Source organism: Cricetulus griseus, chromosome 3, assembly GCF_003668045.3.
Source record: "Cricetulus griseus strain 17A/GY chromosome 3, alternate assembly CriGri-PICRH-1.0, whole genome shotgun sequence".
In the NCBI taxonomy this organism is placed as follows: Eukaryota; Metazoa; Chordata; class Mammalia; order Rodentia; family Cricetidae; genus Cricetulus; species Cricetulus griseus.
The window spans coordinates 259867717-259891419 of record NC_048596.1 but is presented as its reverse complement, the minus strand read 5'-3'; the positions used below and the strand labels follow the sequence as shown (position 1 = coordinate 259891419).

The window sequence follows — 23703 nt, the reverse complement described above, 5'->3', positions numbered from 1 at the left end:
TCTTCCCAGAGTTCTCTCTGCCCAAAAGTTCCACCTTTACTCTTCTGCCCAGCTATTGAATGTTCAACTTTTTATTACACCAATCACAGCAATGCATCCTCACACAGTATACAGATACCCTACAACAGTTTTTATTATAAAATAGCTATAATCCTTTGAGGACAGGCATGGGACATTGTGGTTTAAATGCCTCTGATAGGCTCAAATGTTGGATGTTTAATCCCTGGCTGGTGATGCTATTTGGAGGGAAACATTAGATATGGGGAAAGACAGGTTATTGAGTGTATGTCTTCGTGGGCTGTATTTGGTTCAGATGGCCCCTCTTTGTCTTTATGCTTTCTGGCCACAGTGGAATGAGCTGCTCTCATAGCATCCGTCACCATGGACTTGAGCCTTTAAAACTATGAGCCAAAATATGTTCCTCTTCTTTTTTAGGTTGTTCTGTCAGGTACTGGATCACATCATTGACAAGTTCTTTCTAATGCATATTGAAACTAGCATCTTGAACGCTAACCTCCAATTGTACCTTTTCTTCTTCAAATCAACCATTTAACTCCCAACATCTACCTTTCATGCATAGCCCTCTCCCTAGCACTGTTGTCTGCTTGTCTGTGCTCTCTTCTTTGTCTACCTCTCTGTGGTATAATCTGACATATATATCCTCCAGGTTGATGCCACAGTCATTCTAAGGCAAAAGTATGATTTACTTGTTCCCATTGTAAACCTGTTTTTATCTCCTTTTATGAGCCTAACATACAACAGGCAATATCACTGAAGAATGAAACAGAAATAAGAATCAGAAGAACATTGAAATACGTTTAGTACCTTTAATACTTTGTCCTTCATTCATCTCCTAACAATTGCCAGATCTTTATGGTTGTAGTAATAAACCTTGAAATTAATGTGCTTTTCCATTTTTCCAAGGGAATCTTTTCATTGATTCCTCCTGGTAACATTAATCTGGGCCCTTTAGCTCTAAGCTCTTTAGAACTTCTGTATTGGCAATTAATTATTTGAAGATCAGATTTTCAGAAATTGTATGCACCAAAAGACGAACTTCATGTTTTATACTTAGTGTTTTTGCATGCACTAATGAGCTTGGAATGGAAGAACAAAAAGTGGGAGGATAGGGTGTGAATTTCAGTTAGTTTATGACACATAGAACCAGAAACTGGTTCAGATAAATTAAAGTCTATGGAGTTGGGTCACACATCACATATTAAGAAAATATTTATTTTATTGGTAGAAAACTAATAAAATATTGAAGATACATTTAGTAAGGCCATTATCAGAGTAAGAGATGATAGGAAGATAAGAGTTTTCACTTTTATTTTCCACTGTAGAAGTAATGAAATATTGGGGGAAAGTCATTGGAGATACTTTTCTTTTATGTTGGACTAATTACATGGTGAGTGTTGATATAGCAGGAAGGAATCTCAAAGCCCATTATCTTTTCTTTCTTTCTTTCTTTCTTTCTTTCTTTCTTTCTTTCTTTCTTTCTTTCTTTCATCTATTCATCCATCTAACCATCTGTCTATCTATCTATCTATCTATCTATCTATCTATCTATCTATCTATCTATCTATCTATCTATCCTATGTATTCCTGGCCTGGTTATTTGAGTTAAATTTTCAAAATCTCTCTCTCTCTCTCTCTCTCTCTCTCTCTCTCTCTCTCTGTGTGTGTGTGTGTGTGCAATATTAGCACAGAATACATGTGGATATTGGAGAACCCATGGAAGTTGCACAACTTCTGGGAATTGATATTCTTCTTCCAGCATATAGGTTATTGGGATTGGACCCAGGTTCTTAGTCTTGCTTGCAGTTACTTTTACATGCTGAGCCATCTTACCAGCTCCAGCTAATTAAAAAATTATTAGTTCTTTGAGAATTTGATGTAATGAATCTTAATAACATTAACTGTGTTTCCTTCTGACTCCTCCTAGATCTGTCTCCTTTCCCTGCCCATAAAACTCACATCTTCTTTCTTCTTCATTTCATAAATGCATCAAGTCAAATTTGAGCTACCCACACATTCTTCATTGTGTATGCACTCACTCAAGACTGGTCCTGCTGCCGGTGGTCAAACCATTAACAAAAACCAAGTCTCTCTCCTTTGAAAACTCTCAGCTGCCAGTAGCTATTCGAGTAGCGGTAGGACTTGATGTCCACCTCCCTCACCACTCTGGGATTTTAAATTAAAAGCACGTCTAGCTTTTAATTCAGAATTCTAAACTCTCAATGGGATATCACACTCGCTTTTCCAAGGCTCAGAGATCATTTAAAATGAAGTATATATAAGTTGATATTAGTTCCTGTGTGGTCTGTTTTCTTGGATGAGTGTATAACTCCATTCTTCTGCACTCTCACTGTACTCTGTGGCAAGGCAGGGATGTCATAGGCTTGGATTTTGTAGGGGAGGGGCTTCTACTTAGGAGACAACTCTCAAAATTTTACCTCTGAGGATGCAGTTTAACCAGAAACACAGAAAAGAATATGGGTATCAGCTTTTGTTTTATCCTTAGGTTAAACAACTGAAGACAGTTTACTTCATTGTTTTAAAAATTACAAGCAAGACAGAAGAGCTCTCTGCCACATGGTAAAAGCACAAGAAAATAATTCACCAAGTTATAAAATGGTGTTCTTGCCTGGGAATCTTACTACATCTTGTTCTAATTGTGTGATCTTGGTCAAGAATATGACTTCTTGGTGGCTCTATTTTCTTGTTTACACAGCAATGAGAATGGTACCTGTATTTCCCAAAATGATGTGGAAAATGAATGTGGTGAGCCAATAAACTGTTTTAAACAATTTGAATAGCTGTATAAAAGTATTATTATTATTTTTCTATTTTTGTGTTTACACCTTCTGTTCGGGTCTTACTCACTGGTACCTCAGGTGGAGTTGTTACAATGCTTGAGGAGTCACATGCAGGAGATCATACTGACTCTGCGGACTTAGAGAATTTGGATTCCAGTTGTTCTAGTTCTATGATGTGATACGGAGAAGCTGATTTCTCTTAAACCTGTAACCAGAATAGGCGAGAGGTTTGAATCCGAACAAAATAATAAGGAAAAAGTAGCTCAAGTAAAGGCTTCAAGGAGTGTTAGATCATTATAAGCATGTGGCAGAGGTTAGTCTGGGAAGCAAAATATCCTAACTTCTCTGAAGGAATGGCTGAGACCCTGAAAAACAGCTATAGAAACAATGGTTGCTTAAGAAAATATGAATTTCACAGAGGAAAGAAATTTTGTCTTTTAAATTTGAGGCTGTAGATACATGTTGTTGCCATGAATGTCTATTTTCCAAACAGTTTGTCATTTCTCAAACTCTAAATAAGCATAGCCTACAAGGAACAAGTGTCCTAGTGTGGTGACGATATGATACTCAAATACTGCAGCTAGTTGGAAATGCTTTGTTCATTCATTCATTCATCCATGATTTCTTTCTTAAGTTTCTTCACTTTAGTGGGTGAAAATAAATACATAGTAGAATCATTTAAAACATCGCTATTAAAAACCACAATAAAACACCCAATATTAGCAGGGAATTATAGGTAATAATACACAATTAGATTAGGCATGGGCATTTATTATTGACCAATTGTCATGAGGTACTTAAGCACTGTATATCTTAATTAATTCATTGATCATGCTATAATATGCATAAATGTCCCCTCACAGTTAGGAAAGCAGCTTCAATGACAGTGGCATTAAGTTACTTGCCTAAGGTCCCCCAAGGAGTAACTCAAACCACACAAGGAAGCAATAGACCTAACCTCAGAGAATACCAAGGAAGCCAGTGAGAAACACTCACCTATCCCCATGAAATAAATTCAATTTGAGATGTAGCTGATCAATAGGATGCATGATAAATTCAAAACTCAGCTGACTCTCTTCCTTTTATATAGCCTAGCTCATGAAATATCCCATCCACATTCAGAATAGGTCTTCCCATCTCACTTGACCTAACTAAGAAAATTTCTCAAAGATGGATCTCATTCCCACAGGCCAACCTAATCTAGACTGTTCTGGAATAGAATATTTGTTTAACTATGTAAAGATCTGTTGTGTTTGTTTATGTTGCAGAATAATTGTTTAGCTACGTTGAGATGTATTGCATTTGTTTATGCTACATTTGTTTAACTATGTAAAGATTTAAAGCTGAATGGTCAATAACTAGGTAGAGCTGGCAGGCAGAAAGAAAAGGGGAACCAGCCAACCAGTTGGGGGCCAGTAAGCCAGGGTTCAGCCAGTCAGACACAGAGAAAGCATGAAAGCAAGATGGAAAGTACACAGATAACTTAAACATGCCTCTGGGCAGCACATAGATTAATAGAATTGGGTTAATTTAAATTTATAAAACAGGCTAGCTAGAAACAAGCCTAAGCTAAGGCCAAACATTCATACTTAATAATAAGTTTCCATGTCATTATTTGGGAGCTGGCTGTTCAAGAAAGCCTACTACACTAGACACTTCCCCATGAGACTTTCATTCAAGGTGATTCTAAGTTGTGTCAAGTTGACAATTAAAACTAACCAACACATGTCTCAAAAGATGATCAAGTTCAATTAGATCTTCAAAAAATAAAAATATACATATTCCATTTGCCATGATACTGTGGTTCTAGATCAAATGGGTTTATCACACTGAATAATTAGAACTAAAGGAATGCATTGAGTACAGTTAGTATACTAATTTTGTTTTTAATACATCCGCTAGAGATTAGAATGGTGCTCTATTCAAGGCATTAAAACTTAAGGAAATTTGACAGTTGATAGCATAGCAAACTACACCAAATAACAATTATTGGCTATATATAATCATAATTACTGGTTCAGAATAAATTAGCCTAAACCATCTGCTATACTTGCTCAGTGAAATAGTACAAAGAGCTCAGTGAAATACAGCCTGGTTTGTTGTGCGAACAGGTTATAAATTTAGTCTACTTGTACCTAAGCTACCCAGTTTCAGCCAACCACAATGGCTATCACCCCAACCTATCAAAATCACTATCATTTCAACCAATAACAGTTGAAGGCTGTCAAATTATTCTCCAATATGGCAAATGCCAGATATCTCCTGTCAGGTGATCTCTGTATGTAATATTTTATTTTTTTCTCATAAAGAGAATCCTCCCTGAAGAATCTTTAGTCTTAAATACTGACTAGTTTTATATTTTTATCACAGTGACATATATTCACAAAGTATAAAGAAATTTTCCACATTTACTTCTTTTGTCTAATTTAAAAGGAAGATTTTAACTTTAACAGTAAAATTATATTCAATAAAACAATTATGAAGTAAGAATTACAGTTACATTAGTAGACCATTTGTTTCTGAAAAATTAGAGAAAATATTCTATTGTCTGTTTTATCTTTGTAGTCTAAAGTTTTATACCTAATTTAGCTTTTATCATAACTAGAAAAACTTTAAGTCTAATTATTCAGTCTTTCACCCCATCAAAGACCCCAGAAGCATGAAATGTCATTTAATGACAGACACCTGGTTATCTAGGACAGTCACTCTAGGTTCTTCTGTAAAGTTGGGACATCTAACTTTGGCCTACAGGCCTAGTATATCTGACAGACATTTCTGAGATGCAGGGAAATTTGAAGGACTGTCCTACCTTGTCTTTGTAAAGTTTGGCAGTTGCTTTTTTTTTCATCCTGCTGGTCCAGTTTTGACAGTATACTATGCACAATTAAGGCATGAGCAGTTTCTTTGCCCAAATGGGCAGATTTTGCCAAAGAATCCATATGGAGGTTCTTCAATGCCCATCATCTTCTTTGGAAGCAAATTGGTGCAGTCAGGAACAGAAATGTCTCACTGTCAAGAAAGTTCTTAGCTACTAAAACATTTTAAATACCATATTCTATAGGTCTTTGAAGTGTTTGAAGACCATCTATCTAAATATATCTGTGTATGACCTTGGAAACATACCTAACATGAATATAAGTTTGACTATTATAGATAACTATTACTCTGTATTTCTTAGTTACAAATTACATTTTTAAATGAGTTCCATGAAAATAATACCCCAAATAAGAGTAGAAATACGTAGTATAGCCAAAATCACTTTTGATTTGTATCAATAAACCAAAATCAATACCAATGTAAAATATTTTGAGGTTAATAGTTGTTTTTTGGATTAAAGTAGATTCAATTATTTACCCCTTTTTTTTCTATCATCGTATATCCCTCCTTTTTCTTTTCAGAACAAGATCCCTGAATCTAATCTGTTTTGTTCAGCTTTTTTTCTGATCACTACTAACAACAACTTATAGCCAACCCTCCTTTAATAATAACAAACATCCATTAACAATATTTTGGGAATGTAGACATTGTTCTCTAGACTACTTCCTATTGTCTGTGGGTGCTGGTATTTTTTGACCCTGAGAAAATTTAAGATAATAGATAAATCTTGGCTGGAGACAGGATCATGTCATCCAGCATCCTTGAAGCCATTCTGAATGCAGAACTTACAAACTACAACAGAGGCATTTTGAGATGTTGGATCATCTGGGCCATCCGTTTTTATTGCTGTTTAGTTCCTTTGTTCTGAAAATGCATAGACTTTCAAAGGTAACATACATTACAAGTATGGAATATTACAAATATGTGGTGTGCCCAAGTCAGTTGAAGATTTTTTTTGTTTTATATTTGAGCATGTTTCATAGATTCTTCTAGGTTTATTTCTTTATGTCTGTTGTCAGAATTTCATTGGGTCTTTCCTGATCAAACCTGATTTTCTTTAAGCCGTAGTGAATCCACAACTTCTCATTTCCTGTGGAAATAAAAGCATAACCTCTTCCCCAAAGTAACATATCTTTTGACCTCCATTCTGAAGTGAAGACATTTTAAAATATATAGGTTGGTTTAATCTAATGTCTCTTAGCAGCTATCGCTCCTTCCTTAGCAGTAAAAAAATTCAAAGACAACTGAATAACATACAGTATACAGACTGCATATTTTCCATTTTTATGTGGCTTTTTAAAATATACATTACTTTGTTCTCTTTTTAAGGACTTAATTATTTTAAAACTATATTCTTAAAAATCTATGACTATATATATATATATATATAATATATATATATATATATATTCTTCCTCTTCTCTCTCCCAAGCCTACACACACACACACACACACACACACACACACACACACACACACACACAAACACACACACACACTATAGCCCTTTTAGAGATTTTCTTCCATATGGAATTGCTTTTACCAAGCATCTGTATTGTTTTTTGATCACATAAGACAAATCTTAGACTGCTATGTTAGCCACTGCCAGTATAGCTTAATGTAGTGCATGGAAGCTAGCTCTTCCCATAGACAGCTGCTAGGATATGCCTCTCTTTACTGCAGCCCACTTGAAAAACTGGGGGGACCTGTCAAGCAGTTCAGCTCATGGCATGCCATCAGGACTCAGGCTGACAGCTCAATTCTTCAGGCTCTGGCTTTGAGATGTGTCTCTGCATCATAGCCAGAATGAGAGACATGAATCTAGGAAGCTGAGCCTGGTTCCATTTCTGTGAGTCTAGAATTCTTTTCCAATCTCTCTCAGGTTTTATAGGGAGGTTGTGCCTCATATTGGGCCCCATTTGTTGGCAGAAGTTTCTGTCCTGCAAGCTGCTCAGCTCACAAGTAACCACTCAGAGGCTTAGAATTAATTACAAATGCTCAGCCAATAGCTCAGGCTTGTTGCTAGATAACTCTTACATTTATATGAACACATGTTTCTTATCTAGGCTTTGCCACATTGCTAGGTAACTTATCTCAGTATGACAAGCCCATCTTGCTTCTCTCTATATCTGCTGGAGAACTCCCCCACTCCACCCTTCTTCCTCCTAGCATTCTCAGTTTGGCCCCACATTTAAGCTTATCTGGTTCCCCCATTGGCCAGTCAATTTTAGTTGTTGTGTCTTTGCATCAGGACATTACTGGTATTATAGACTGTGCTTCCTAGTATTTACTTCTTCTCTATATGTGTAATAACTCAAAGAACATTAATGTTTGTTCTTTGAAAGTGTGATGTTATGAGGGAGGTCCTTCTGAGAATATGTTTGTCTTATTGGATGATAAATAAAATACTGTTTTGCCAATGAAGTAGCAGGTTAGGCAGGACTAGGAGTCAAGGAGGATTCTGGGAAATGTAGTAAAGAAGTGGTGATCCAGGCAGGAAGTGACATAGCAGGGAGACTCATATATAAGCAAGGGCAAGAAGGAAGTCGTTTCGTTTTCTCTTGTTCTTCCTCCTGGTCTCTGCTCTGGAGTTGCCATGTGATCTGCCAGCAAGAGAGGGCGCCAGCAGAAGGCATCCTCAATAAGATAAGTCTTATAAATATATAGATTTATGATAATTAAGACTGAGCTAGCATATGAGAAATCCTTGTCATTGGACAAGCAGCATTTGTACCTAATATAAGTCTCCAAAGGGAGTAAGGAATTTTTTTTGTCCCATCCTGGTCTTTCCTTTCTTGGGAGACTGTCATTGCTTTGATGTTGGTGGGCTATGCATTTTTTAAAATTATATATATCCTAATGAATTAACTTTGTAGGCTATATGTGCTTCAAAGTTTATTGTGGATCATGTGTTTTCAGAATACTCCCTAGTGATTCTCTAGACTTCATTTGTATTTGTTGTAATGCTCCATTCTCCATATTTAATTCCATTGTTTTATACCTTTTCTCTTTTGGCTATCTTAGCAAAGGGTTTATTTATTTTGTTTTTTGAGGGGATCATCTCTTTGTTCTACCGATTCTTCATATTCTTTTTTCTCCATTTCACTAATTTCTGCTTCAGCCCACTTGTTTGCTTTTCATCTTCTGATTTTGAGTTTGCTTGTTCTTATTTCTCTAAAGCCTTTAGGTACATTATTAAGTTAACTAGATGAGATTTTCTGACTTTTTTCATGTAAGTACCGGCAGCCTTAAACCTTCATCTTGCACTCATCTATGCTGTATAATACTCAAAAACTCTGATTACTGTATTTTCATTTTATTCTAGAATTTTTATTTATTTTTTTCTTGTTTCTGTTTTGTGAGTATTTGATTCAGCTCCCATGAATTTTTTGTAGTTTGATATTTTCCTTGATGTTGATGTCTCATTTTATTCCACTATTACATGATAGACTATGAGCGTTATTCTGATTCTTTTGTAATTGCTAAGACTTCCATTGTGGTTTTAAAAGATGCTGTCTTTTAGGAACATCTCTTGGGCTGGTGAGAAGGGTGTTTACTCCAGAGCTGTTGAATGGGATATTCAGCAGAATATAGATGTTTATTAAGGCCTAATGATCTATTGTGCTATTGCAGTGTGGTTTCTTTGTTGAATTTCATCTAAGGGAGAGTGAGAGGGAGTCATCACTCACTTATATGGCCTCATCTTTTCTTTCATGGCTAGTAGCACTGGTTTTGTGGAATTAGGCGCCCCAATAGTCAGTGTATAATATTCCCAATTGTTATACCTTATTGATTGATTGTTCCCTTTAGTCATAAAGGGAACAAAGTAGCCTTCTTTATCTCTTCTGGCTAATTTTGGTTTGAAGTGTATTTTTTCAGTTGTAAGTATAACTTGTTTTGGACTTCATTTGCTTTTTATATTGACTTCCAACCCTTTAAGTTTTTGTCCTTCTTTCCTTCCTCCCTCCCCCTCTCTCCATCCCTCCCTCCCCTTTCCTTCCTTTCTTGTCTGTCTTTTTGTTTTTCTTTCCTACCCTAAAAATATCAAATCTGTCCCCAACTCTCTTTTCTTCAATCCTATGCAATGCAATTTTCTGTTCTAAATTGTGTCACTGCCCCTACCTATAAGGAGAACCCTGAACTTATATGTGCCTTTGAAATATTGTATGTATTTGTTTCTATTTCATTGTATTTGAGATAGGGCCTTTAATTGTAGCCAGAGATACCTTGTGCCTCAGTTCCATAAACTGGGATTACAAGCATGCACCATTGTGCTCTCTCTAGAATATTTTTTAAATATAGATTTCATGAAAAAAGAATTAAAACACCACAGTCTTGAATATGTTTCGCAAACATACTATGTTGATAGATGCTACCTTCTTTCAAACTGAATATAAAATTAGATAGCATGGGAAAAAGCCATCACAGAGGTCATCAAGATGTCATAATGAATTCCCACCACCTTGCAAAGCTCCTACAGTTCCAAGGTCCTAGTGAGTAATGCAATAGGTTATAACTATGACTCATCATTTCCTTACTCAAACTAGAAAAATGTGCCAAAGATTCAGGATTTAAAGTTCTTTACAAAAATTATCCAAAACAGTATTTTTCATGTAAGATACGATTTTAACTGAAAATTCTGAAATATGAATTATTCACTGCATTTTACATATTCAAAGATTGAATTGAATTGATGCAATATAATCATATTAGAGAAATATACAGGAAGAAAAAACAAAACATGACTGGAGCAAAGATGCTGAACTGCAGGGTGAGGATTGTGATGTAAAAACGTGTCACTGCCTGACTGAATATTCCATGCTCAAATACTCTACCTTATTTAAAAAATATATTCCCAAAGGTTAAGTTGAAAATAAAATATTTATATTCCTCTGCCTGGTTCCCATTTCCCCTAACTGGTTCTGCTGCTGGCCTGTGGAGGAGGTCCCTGTAGCTGCTTAATAAGAAACTTCTGGGTATTCTCAGAGGAGGGAGAACTCAGGAATGGCTGTTAGTTTTGTAAAAAGCATGCAGAGTAAATTCAAAAGCTTAGACTTCATTATGCATAAGAATGCAACCCAAATAATATCAACATAGTTAATAAAATTCATAGTCATTTTATGTAACGTTCAGTTTGTGCTCCAGCTTCACCAATTGTCCCTTAAATATCCTTTACTGCGTGTTTGTCTAGCAGTACCCAACCAGAAGCATATACTGCAGCTGTTCTTCAGTCCAGCAAGCTGGCCTGACATACTGACTAGATTAGCTGTGCAGCAGACATCCTATAGACACACTTGACCACTGCTTCCTCCTGGAAGCAATTATTCATCTTTGAATATTTCATTTTGTTTTCCCTGATACTGTTTCTATAAAAAAAGACAGGATATGTGGAGAAACAGTTTGGATGGCATTAGGTCATTGGTAGTTACATTATTTAGTTGAAAGGCAGAAAGCGTGACTTTATGTTTAACATTAGAAACATATTTTTCCCCTTTGGGCTCTAAGGTATGTCCCATAAAGCAGTTATTTTAAAATAGCTTGAAGATCCAATAAATTCGGGGAATCTGTCAGGAGTGCAGTTTCATGCACTTATTATATAATGTTCTCATCAATCCTTAGGTTTTACACCTCTCAGTGACACTTCAAGTCATTATTTTTGTATCTGATTATATATTATAATTATGTATTTCTTGATCTATATATTTTTCTATATTCCTTTATGTACTGATAGACTGTATTTAGGGTGTGGCTTTACTGAAATCCCAAAGGTTCATGTGCAGGACACCGTGTCTGCAGATTTTGGGTAGTGGTGAAGCTTCTGAGACATGAAACTGGTCAGGAGGCCATTAGAGCATGGGATAACATCCCAGGGATGGATTAGGGTTGGATCTGGGATTGTACACTAGAGCTGTGGCTCTCCTGAGACTAGGGTAGTACTGTAAGAGTGAGTTGTTGGAAAGCCAATCTGCCCTCCTGTCATGGATATTTCTGTATTTGGATGTTGCCCTTTCCCACTCTCTGCCCTGTAATATAGCTAATAAAAGTTTTGCTGGAGGCTGAAGAGATGTTGGCCTTTAGAACTCCAAAACTGTGATTTAAACCAAATCTTTCTTTATAAGCATAAGGTATTTTATGCTTATATTGTACAAAACTGAGCAATGAAAACATCCTTTTTGGGTTATGTGATGTGATCTAAATTAGTTCCTAAAGAGGGTAGTGTGGCATGGTATAGTGGTTTGAAAGACATCCTCTTGAAAAGGGCATCCCTGGGCTCTGGTTATCCCAGGCTGCATAGAAAATTAACTCCCCAAATTTATTTCCCTGTGTTCAGTGACACACAGGCCCTCAGAGACCACTGCAGCCATGGTCTACAGTAACTCATCTACTACTATTGCTGGACGTAGAGCTCAATATCTCCTGTGCAAGGATGGTTTTTCAGGTTTGTAGAATACGTTTAGATTATGGGTTGGATAAAATACTTGGATATGTGCTTGCATCGCAAGTTGTCTAGAAGTAGAGTTTTGATGGTTAATCTTGGTCAACGCCACTAAATTAAGGAACCCAGGAGACCAGTGACACACAACTCAGTCTGTGTGTGTGTGTGTGTCTGTAAGGGTTTTTCCACAGTGTTCAAAGTGGATAAATTCTGCTTAATGTGGATACCACCATCCCCTAGGTTGGTATCTTGAGTAGAATAAATAGAGGAGAAAGGCAGTCAGCACATATGCAACTCTGCTCTCTGTGCTTCCTTGATTGAGACTGTTTTGATTTATATATTATATATATATATATATATATATATATATATATATATATATATGACAAAGTAAAATCTACCTTGCCCTCCTTATTACTTTAAAAAATGTTAGGTTTTCTTACAGTGATGGAAAATCTAACACATGATTTTGTTTTGTTTTTCAGGACAGGGCTTCTCTGTGTAACAGCCCTGACTATCCTGGAACTCACTTTGTAGACTAGACTGGCCTTGAACACACATATCTGCCTGCCTCTTCCTCCTGAGTGCTGGGATTAAAGGTATGCACCACTGCCACCCGGCAGCACATTGATTTTTTATCATTTTATTTTTATTGAAAATAGATTCCCCTCTCAGCCAATATATCTTGATTACAGTCTCCCCCCTCTCTACTCCCCTCCCTTCCCCCCACCTGCCCTCCCATCCAGATCCACTCCCTTTCTTCAGCAAACAAAAAGAATACAAGTTCCCAAGAGACAACAACAAAACATAACAAAATACAATATGATAAGATAAAAAAAAAATCACATCAAAGTTGGACAAGGCAAACCAGCAGAAGGAAAAGAACACAAGAAAAGGTGCAAGAATCATAGACTTGCTCACACTCAAGAGTCCCATAATAATACTACACTGAAAGCTATAATATATGCATACAGAGGTCCTGGTGTAGACCCAGTCAACCCTGTGTTGCTGCTTCAGTTTCCGTGAATTCCTATGAGCTCTGCTCCGTTAGTTGATTTAGGGGGACTTATTCTCCTGCTGCCCTCCATCCCTTCTGGCTCTTACACTCTTTTATCCTCTTCTTGAACTCTGATAGGAGGGATTTGGTGCCTCCATTCCATTTCAAGTTGAATGTTCCGAGGTCTTTCTCTTTCTTCTCCCTCCCTCTCTCTCTCTGTATGTGTGAATTGTGGCCGTGGGTCTTTGTATTTGTTTCCATCTGCTTCACAAAGAAGCTTCGATGATGATAAGTGAACAGGCCACTGATCTATAAGTATAGCAGAATATCATCAGGAGTCATTTTGTCACTGCTATTTTAAAATCAGGATTTTTTTGGTTTTACTCTAGATCTCTGGGCTGTCTAAAGTGGTGATATTTATTTATGATATAACAAATAAAGCTTGCCTAAAGATCTGAGTGCAAAACTAGCCATACTATCTGGCCATAGAGGCCAGGCAGTGGCAGTCCACACCTTTAATCCCAGCACTTGGGAGACAGAGACAGACAGAACTTTGTTAATCCAAGGCCACCATGAGCTACACGAAAGAAATTGATACAGTCTAAAAGACAAACAGAACTCACACAAAGGTGACCTTAGCACTTGGGATCCCACTTCTTTAATCCCAGCACTAAAGAGGAATATAAGGCAGGAGACAGGAGCTCAGGGAGTCTGGGCTTTGGTAGAGAGCAGATCAGGCTGAGGTTCAGTGGATCACCCCTTCAGTCTGAGCATTGGCCGAGGTGAGAACTCTCTATTTTCTGACAACTTTGCTTCTCCGATCTTCAGCTTTAACACCAATATCTGTCTCTGTTTTTTTTTTTTATTATTATTATTCATGCTACAATCTAGTCTCTGGTTCTTGGTCACCTACGGAGTGTCAGTATTGGTTCCCTCTCATGAAGTAGGCCTTAAGTCACTACAGAGTGTCAGTATTGGTTCCCTTTCATGGCCTTAAGTCAGATGAGTTCTTGCTTGGTTACTCCCACAATATTTGTGGCACCATTGCCTTAGTATATTTTGCAGGTAGTGCATCATTGTAGATAAAGGTTTTGTGGCTTGATGTTTACATTTCTCATTTGCTAGCATATGGAGTATATTCCTGTACCAAAGACAATGGAATGTAGGGGTGAAGTCTATATAGGCATCAATTCAACATCTCCATGTTCAATGAGTTGTATAGTTCTGTTTGGCAATGGGGCCCTACTGTCAGTTTGTGGATAGCAACCTATTGTGTTGGCAATAGCCTGGGTTGTTTAATGATTTACATAAGATCATTTTTGCCAACAACTCAATTGGATGTAACCTAGTCCTGGTAGTAGAAGTTTCATTTTGTGACAAGAGATGGCCCGTTGGAATTCCATCTACCCCATTATTTGGAGACTTCATTAGGATCATCTTCATATGTTTAGGAAGTGTTTTCTGCACTAGGTTTCCATACCAACCCTCAGATGCCCTTCAATTCTAGTTGTCTCTCCCCACATTTCTTCCTTCAAGTCCACGTCCCCTTCCCTTCCTCACTTGATCCTCCAATTCATCCCCTTTAGTGCCCAGTCCACCCATAAAACTATTGTATTTCCCATGTCCAGGGAGATCCATGTCCCCACAGTTCCTTCTTCTATGTCTAACCTCTTTGTGGGTCTGTGTTATCTCACTTAGGATGATTTTTCTAAGTCTGTCCATTTCCCTGCAAATTTCTTTTTCTTTCTTTCTTTCTTTCTTTCTTTCTTTCTTTCTTTCTTTCTTTCTTTCTTTCTTTCTTTTTTTTCCAAGACAGGTTTTCTCTGTGTAGCTTTGGTGCCTATCCTGACACTCACTCGCTCTGGAGACCAGGCTGGCCTCAAACTCACAGTGATCCGCCTGCCTCTGCCTCCCGAGTGCTGGGATTAAAGGCGTGTGCTACCAACGCCTGACTTTTCCCTGCAAATTTCATGCCTGTTTTTCAATATCTGATTAATACTCCAGTGTGTAAATGTACCACATTTTCTATCAATTCTTCTGTTGAAAGACATCTAGGTTGTTTCCAAATTTTGTCTGTTATGAATAGAACAGCAATGAGCATGGTTGAGCAAGTGTCCTTGTGGTTAGAATGAAGCATTGTTTGGGTAAATGCCTAAGTGTGGAATAGCTGGATCTTGAGGTAGATATATTCCTATTTTTCTAAGGAACTGTCACACTGACTTACATAGTGAATGTATGAGATTGCACTTCCACCAGCAAAAGAGGAGTGTTCCCCTTATTCCACATCCTCATTAGTTTGTGCTGTCACTTGTGTTTTCGATCTCAGCCATTCTGACAGGTATTAGATGGAATCTCAGTGTTTAGTAAGATTATACCCTTCAAGTGTATTCTCGAAACCCACAGCCTAATAAAATGCAGAGTTGTGAAGCCCAGTCCCAGTGGAAACTTCAGCACTACAACTCCTGCACCTAAGGCTCAAGGATCAGTGCAGAAGAGGGGACAGGAAGATTGTGAGAGCCAGAGGAACAGGCAATTTACTATGAGATTATGTCTCCTAAGAATGTCAGAAGCTACACTCATAAAATCTCACCAACATGCCTGTCTAAACATAGCAGAACAAAGATGATACTGATAGATATGCTAGGAGGCTTCTATCCTGCACAAAGAAGTACAGGAAACTAAGGGATACTGAGAGTAGGAGAAATAGTCTTATCCAGGAAGAGTACACAAATTGCTTAACCAATACCAAATACTAACCCTGAAACATACAGGTAGCATTATGCATACTGAGCAGGTTGTATTATGTATTTAGGAATGTGTGTGTGTGTGTGTGTGTGTGTGTGTGTGTGTGTGTGTGTGTAACAGTAATGAATGAAAAAGTGGCCATGACCGTCAGAGCAATCAAGGAAGTGTATATGAGAAGGTCTGAACTGAGGAGAGGGAAGGAAAAAGGATGTAATTATATTTTAATCTCAAAAATATAAAAAAATTAAAGAATAATATTTTATTGTTTCTCATTCCTCAAAACTTTAATTTTTGATTTAATTCAATGGTATTCATTTCAATGACCAGAGTAGAGTTATTAATTATACTGCACACACAGAGATTTGGCACATACAGGAATAATACATATGCATGATTGATATGTAAAGGTTTAATATGTCAACATTAATGGTAAGTATATACTTAAATATGTATAATTCTTTTGGAAAAAGTTAAAATGCTCTAATGACTATAGAAAATAGTTCATGCAAAATTGGTGACATATCTCATGTAAATATTTATATTATTTGAAGACATTGAGGATTAGACTGAATTCAAAGGCCATTTTAATATTTAATAATTTAATTTTGTCACTAAGAATTTAAACATCTGATATATGGAATTTTAATGTGCAGATGAATTGCTGTAAGACTTAGGGTTTTTAACATGGGAAGAGAAAGAGAGAGAAAGAGAGAGAGAGTGAGGAAAGAGAGATGGACAGTGGAGAAAGAAGAAAATGACTATATATATGTTTTGTCTATGTCTATGATAGTGGTAAAGTCTCTTCTCTTTACTAACAATTTATAGACTTCTGAATTTATTACCCTTTTTAATGAACATGTATGGGCCATTCTGATTCATGTCAATGTTTTCAGTAACTACATAAAATAATGGATTTCAAGGTGATCTTTGCATACATATATATCATTGGGCCTATACCATCTTTAGTTCATCTCCTGTGCAGTAGCAGTATAGATGGGGAAGGTGCAGAGCCACAGGATCTCATTTACATATGTATGTTGAGACTTCATGAAAGAGCATGCAACATCTATTTCACAGGCGCATGAACCTGTGATCCTAGCTACCAACTCACACCCATGTCCAGCTCCCCCTCCCCCTTGTAGAGTATGCTCATGTGAATTATATTAGTATATTAATATCTGCACAGATATTAATAGGGCTCCTGCATGTCCTCGTGTACATAGGCTCAAATGAGACTAATTGTTCTAGTGTAATTGTTTCCCCTTTTGCTTCCAAACCAGGCTGGGATGGATGATGAAACCCATGTCTAAAATACTGCAATGTCTCTGGTGTTCTATACCTTTAGTCACACATCCAGGTATATGTTGTGAAACCATGTGACACTATGTTTGGGGAGAATATAAGGTTTGAAAAGGAGAGAAAGGGAGTGAGGGATGCATGGAGGATGACGGGATTGGAGCCAGGTTAATAAGAATTAGAAATAGACAAGGGAATCTCTGTTAGTATCCACCAGCTGTTTGTCCTTTTTTGATTATGTGGTTTATTACTCCCTGTATCTTCCTGGGCAGCAATTATGTGAGTGAGGAAAATAGTTTTGTGGAAATGTAGCTACCCTAGGTAGAATCCCATTGTTCTTATTTGTCTGATGGAATCATAACTTTGGAGGATTAGCATATTCTGGTCTTAGAGAGAGCCCAGTTGCTCTATAGATACTTCGGGCATGTGCTAAATAGATTTTTATAAATTTTGCTTTTATTTCTCTTTTCTTCCACACAGGATTTGAAATTTAAAAGTAAAAGACTCAGCCAGAACATTCCCATGTCATGTTTAAAGGAAAAACCATTTGAGAAGTATGTTCCTTAATGTTAAGGGTTTGTGCCTTGTAGTTAGTGTGTGTGTGTGTGTGTGTGTGTGTGTGTGTGTGTGTGTGTGTGTGTGTGTTCCTATGAGTTAAGTATGCAGGTGGTAGGTACCCATAGGTTGATTCAATCAGATGGTCAAGATTTTGGAAACTACATCCTCATATCATCTAGGGATAGGCCACTATTCTTCACCTCCAAGATGTTGGAGGGTGGGTATTCTAGCCTTGCTGGTGTAGCTGAGAGCCGTGTTTGACTAATCTCTCAGAAAATATTCAAATTCTTGGGTCAGTATAGGAACCTTGAAGATGTGGGCACAGCAGTCACTTCAGCACACTGTAGTCAGAACATGTATCTGTTAGGAGCAAGCAAGCATTCAGCTGGGATAGTCTCATAGTGTTTGCCTGCCCTGTGTGTCTTTTCACAAGGCTGTTAGCATACTTCAACATCAGTTGCCTGTCAGTGAGGCAGGAATGCTAACACCCTGTTAAGTATCCTGGGGATAGATTGAGGTAAGAAATGGAGCATGTCTGAAAGAGGTTCTCTGAGCATGCTGAACACTCAATGGTACATCATACTGAGAATGGTAGTGGTTCTCAGCAAGGGTCAACGTCATCCCCAGGGAATATTTGGCAACATCTAGCAACATGTTGATTCTAGAAACCGGCATTAGGTAGGTTGTCTGGGAGTATTCAGTGGGCAGAGGACAGGATTCCACTAAATAGCCCAGTAGAGAAGGCTGTGATGCATAGGTGCTTCCTCTTTACTGCCGATTCCCTTAACATGTGCTCTGACTGCAGTGCAAATACAGTAACCACCAGCGTGGGGCCTGCCTCCCTGTGAAGACTATGTAGTGTCTGAGACACTAGCTGTGCAGTTAGGATTATAGATCACTAAAGTGTCATTTCTCTGCTCAACTAAAGACCAGAAGAGAATGGAAAAGCATCCCTTCCATGCCCAGTGTTTCTAATGATAGGACTTTGTACTATGGAAATTGCCAGGGTAGTTCATAAGACCTTACATGTGAGAGACCTAATTCCAGGCTAACTTGCAATAGCAAAAATAGGAACTAGCCTAAACAGCCAGCAATAAGGGGCAATTTAAGTAAACTGTGGTAGACAGAATTAAACACTAAAGATGACTCAAAAAATCTAGTTGTGTCAAAAATCCATATAATGTACAAAGCAGCAAATAGAAGTTAGAAAATCATATGTACACCATCAGTTTTACTTTGTATTAAAAATGAATAATTTAACCCTTTAGTCATGATGAATAAAAGCCCATATTTTGCAGAGGTTACATACAGTCTGTAGGTAGGCGGGAGGATTTGGATAATACACAGCTGAGCACATATACAACTAGAATTTTGTGACTATAGGGCAAACATATTCACAGACTCAAACAGCCTTAGAAAATATTTGTAGGAGCTGAAAGGACGTCTCAATGGTAAAGAGTAAATACTACTGTTGCAAAGAAGGCTTAGGTTTAGTCCTCATTAACCACATTGTGTGGCTCAAAAATCACCTGTAACTCAAGCTTTAGGTGATCTTATACCCTCTCCTGGGCTCTGGAGATATTGCACTCACACATACATACCCATATCTACACACACACACACACACACACACACACACACACACACACACACACACACAATTTAAAAATGACATAATTCATAATAAAAAAGAAGGATTTGTCAAAAATAAATAAGCCCAACACACATATTGAAGACATACAGCTGTTTGACCGTCCCCCCCACCCTGTCACTTCTTTAGATAACATAGCACAAAACCTGTGTATACAGAAGATGGCTGTGCCTTCATCATCATAAAGTTAATAATGTTCCATCAATCAGAGGGCAAGACAGGAATGATGATCTACGTAGGAGTTGTCTTAGGGTGTCTATTGCTGTTAAGAGACACCATAATCACAGCAGCACTTACAAAGGAAAACATGTAATTGGGGCTGGTTTGCCATTTTAGAGATTTATATCATGTCAGGAAGCATGGCATCACTGGTGGACATGGAGCTAGAGAAGGAACATGAGAGTTCTACATCCCGATCCAGAAGCAGCAGGAAGAGGAAGCACCACCGGGCCTGGCTTGAGCTTCTCAAGTTCAAAGCCCATCCCCAGTGGCATACTTCCTCTGACAAGGCCACATCTACTCCAACAAGGCCACACTGCCCAGCAGTGCCACTCCCTATGAGCCTATAGGAGTCATTTTCATTTAAAGCACCACAGGACTCAAGGCAGACAGGATCCCATGCCTGTTCCTGGCTCCTGACCTTGACCACAATTGTTTTACAGTAGCTCAAGTCAACATTGTTTCTGAGTAAGCTCCCTTGTGCTTACTCCCTTTCAACTTTCAGGAAATGATTTTTAGAAAACCATTAATTAAAAAAAATAGTCTGCTTGTTACCAGGGACCACATTTTCTTTTATTTAGTTTGTTGTTCCCTTTCAGATAATAATAGTGAGTGTAGCATGCAATTATTCAGATTAAATTTATAGAATATTTCTGAATGCCTTGCAATTCTTACCAAGCGAACAAAGAAAGAAACCGAGGGAAGCCATCTCACTGTGGTTAACATGGGATGTTTGATGTTTACTAATGAAATCTGTTTACCTTCATAACTGTATAATAGGGCCATTAAAGACAATAGATACAGTAGTTTAAAAGTAATAAAATTTACAACAAAGTGTATTTAATTTGAAATTGGATTGCCAGCAAATGGGTGTCCTAATGAACCCCTGTGTCAATGCATCTCTAACCACATTAAGGGAGATAATTTGTATCACAGAAACTGAATCAGCAGTGAGACCCCAAAAGGCTATTCCTCTGGTGGGGGTACAGCCATTGTCACAGATGGCCCTGCTGATGGAATTAAGCTTAAGTCAGGAGAAGTGGGTGATACGATCCTTCTTAATTCAAATGCAATTGGGAAAGCAGGGAGACTATGCCAGGGCTTGACGAACACAAAAGTCAACAATGAAGAAGAGCCTTGAGTAAATCGAGTACATAACAATAGGACAGCAAGTACCCAGGGAGCATTTTAAGGAGAGAAACTCATCCTCTGATTGCTGGCCCTTGTATTAAAGCTAGGAAATGTGTCATATCATCCAAGCATCTATTTTAAATAAATGGTTTTCATGAACAATTTGTAGGATCAAAGGAGAATGGGTAGAAGAAAAATGAAATAACAAGAAATCTTATCAAATATGGATGGCCCTCCACATCTGTGGCTTTTGCGTCTATGCATTCAACTACTAATGGATAGAAAATGTAGTTAGATCTGTGATGGCTTAAGCCATACTGAGCACCTGCAGAACGCTCACTCTTATTGGTATACTATAGAAACAATATGGTATAGCAGATATTTTTATAGTTTTTACATTCATTAAACATTCCATTAATAATCCACCTAGAGCAGTTGTTCTCAACCTGTGGGTGGCGACCCCCTGAAGTCAAAAATGACTCTTTCACAAAGTTCGCCTAAGACCATCAGAAAACACAGATATTTACATTAAGATTCATAGCAGTAGCAGAATTACAGTTACAAAGTAGCAGTGAAAATAATTTTATGTTTGGAAGTCGCCGCTGCATGAGGAAATATTTTAAAGGCTTGCAGCATCAGTAAGGTTGAGAACCAGTGATCTAGAGGTTATTTAGAGTGTATGGTAAGAAATAGAGCTGGAAAGACATTGTGGGGGTGGAGAGGACTTGCAGATCTTATAGAGTACCTGAGTTCGCTTCTCAGCACACACATGGGTGGCTCACAGTTCCTTGTAACTCTAGCTCCAGGGGATCTGATGCCCTCTTCTGAGCCCCAGGAGAGTCTGCAGTCACAGGCATGCAAATATATATATTTTTAAAGCAAATATATATATATATATATATATATGTATTTAAAGCAAAATAAACATTGGAAATATATATCTATATATTTTATATATGTACTATCCATATTATATGAGGGGCATGAGCCTCTTTGGAGTCTAGCATTCACAGGGAATCCTAGACAATGGAAGACAACAGCATTTGATTTCCTGGTTGGTTGTGAAACAACTGACACTTCAATTGTGATGAGCTCAGTAGCTCATATAGTATGTCATGTATTTTATGGGACTATACTTCAAAAACTCTGCTTTAGTCAAGTGCAACACCTGCAATGTGGTGCTTCTCATTCCTCTTCAATCCAAGAAAATACTTAAGGAAAACATCAGACCATATTGCGGCTCTAAGTGCAAGGCTTTTCTTCATGCTCCATTTTCAACATCTTTTCTTCTGTTTGAATTCTTTCTCATATCGGCTGCTCCAAGTCAGCTGTGCGCTGCAGATGGGAATCCTTATACCAAGGACAGTGTCATAGGGCCATATTCATGTCCACAAGCAGCCAAAGAATCCCAAAGAGCAGAAGGAGCTTGGCGCAAGGTAAGCACTCTTGACTGTCTTCTCCTGATGCAAAACGCCAGATGATGACAGCCATTGTGCGACTGTCCTTACCTATTTTTTTTCCGTCCTCGGGGGTTCCTCAGAGAAAGCAGGTATTACTAAATATTTTTGATGTGAATTCCATGCTAAAACACAGGCCCAAAGCTGTCCATGGAAACATCTGTGGTATTTTTCACCACAGGGTAACGATATGACCAGACTCAGTCTCTGCCATACATGGAGGTAGGCCTGCTGCCGTGCAAATGACACTGGCTTGAGATTTGATGGATCGCCATTCCCCTTCTTCTCCTCTGCCTGACATGTGCTTGACAGAGGTTGTAAATGCAAGAGAGATTGTGGTCTAATTCCTCAGACTGGCATTTCTGCCCCCTAGTCACCATCCGATTATCTTCCAAATTGCTGTGTTTCAGAGAGATAAAGATTCTTTATGGCTTGCCGACTTGAAACAACCACGAGAGCCGGCACAGAGACAGGCTAGGCGACCATGCATAGTAATTCTGTTGGTAAATGACAAAATCTTTGTTTGTATGACATTTCCAAAATTACTACAGAAGATGAATCTAAAAACACAAAATGTCACATTTGGCATGCAGAACTATCACAATATATTTCAGTACAAAATTCATAGAGGCGTTTAATTTAGAATGTGTTTAATAACTCAGTCTGCCTGCATCAGTAATCCTGCCTTGAGGTCTAAAAAGATTGTCTTATTTATTCAGATGGTGTTAATTTTTTAAATATTTTTGGAAACCAAAATATTAAGGTTAAGTCTTTGTTGTTAATTAAGATTTTCTAATTAAACCAAAAATAATTGTTATTCTGATTAGTTTTTAAGTATGATTTGAATGGGAAAACAAAAGAAATTGAACAACTTTGCTTGTTTACTTAATTCTAGAAGAATACTATCTATATGGAAATACACATTATCTCAATAAATTCTAAGCAAGTTTAAGAAGTCTCTCCTGTCCACTGTGGATTAACCTAACAGTACCACTCCCCTGAATGGAAGAGTAACACACTCTTAAAAATGAAAATATTGGTGACTGTAGCACAAAAATCTCAGTGAATTCTTCAAGGCTGAATTATTCAGGGACTTGTGAGTCTAGAAATAAAACTTAATGCAGTCTGAATTCTCAACAATCCTGCTTTAGTGTTTACTTAATCTGAAATAATAGTTCATTCAAATCATTAATTTGTATAAACTTCTTGGCAATTATGGAACATGGAAATGGCCTGCTTCAGTCAACTGTGAACGAGCAATGAAATTCAAATGTTCCATAAAAGGTTCAGTCCTGTCTCAGTTACAAGTCATGGGATAAAACTCAGGCCTTAATTTTTTCCTCTTCTTGTTGCGGGAGGGCCTCTCATTGAAATCCTGTGAGGCAAGCTGCCATATTGAGAGTATGAGGGATCAGGTGAGGTGTGAGTTTGACATGTTTTGCAGGTCACTTATAGATGTGGCATTATTATCTGTAATTAGTATTGCTTAGGATTGTCACCTTTCTCATGCCATGTGT

General features: G+C 37.7%; 1 protein-coding gene across 1 annotated transcript in view; it reads left to right on the top strand.

Annotated features, from left to right (window-relative positions):
- Positions 1–23703, top strand: part of Ofcc1 (orofacial cleft 1 candidate 1) — a 314659-nt gene that overhangs the window by 89395 nt on the left and 201561 nt on the right. The window contains exons 9-10 of the mRNA XM_035441726.1: positions 17651–17725; positions 22046–22165. Coding sequence (XP_035297617.1) covers positions 17651–17725; positions 22046–22165 — 195 coding nt within the window. The remainder of the gene's footprint in view (positions 1–17650; positions 17726–22045; positions 22166–23703) is intronic.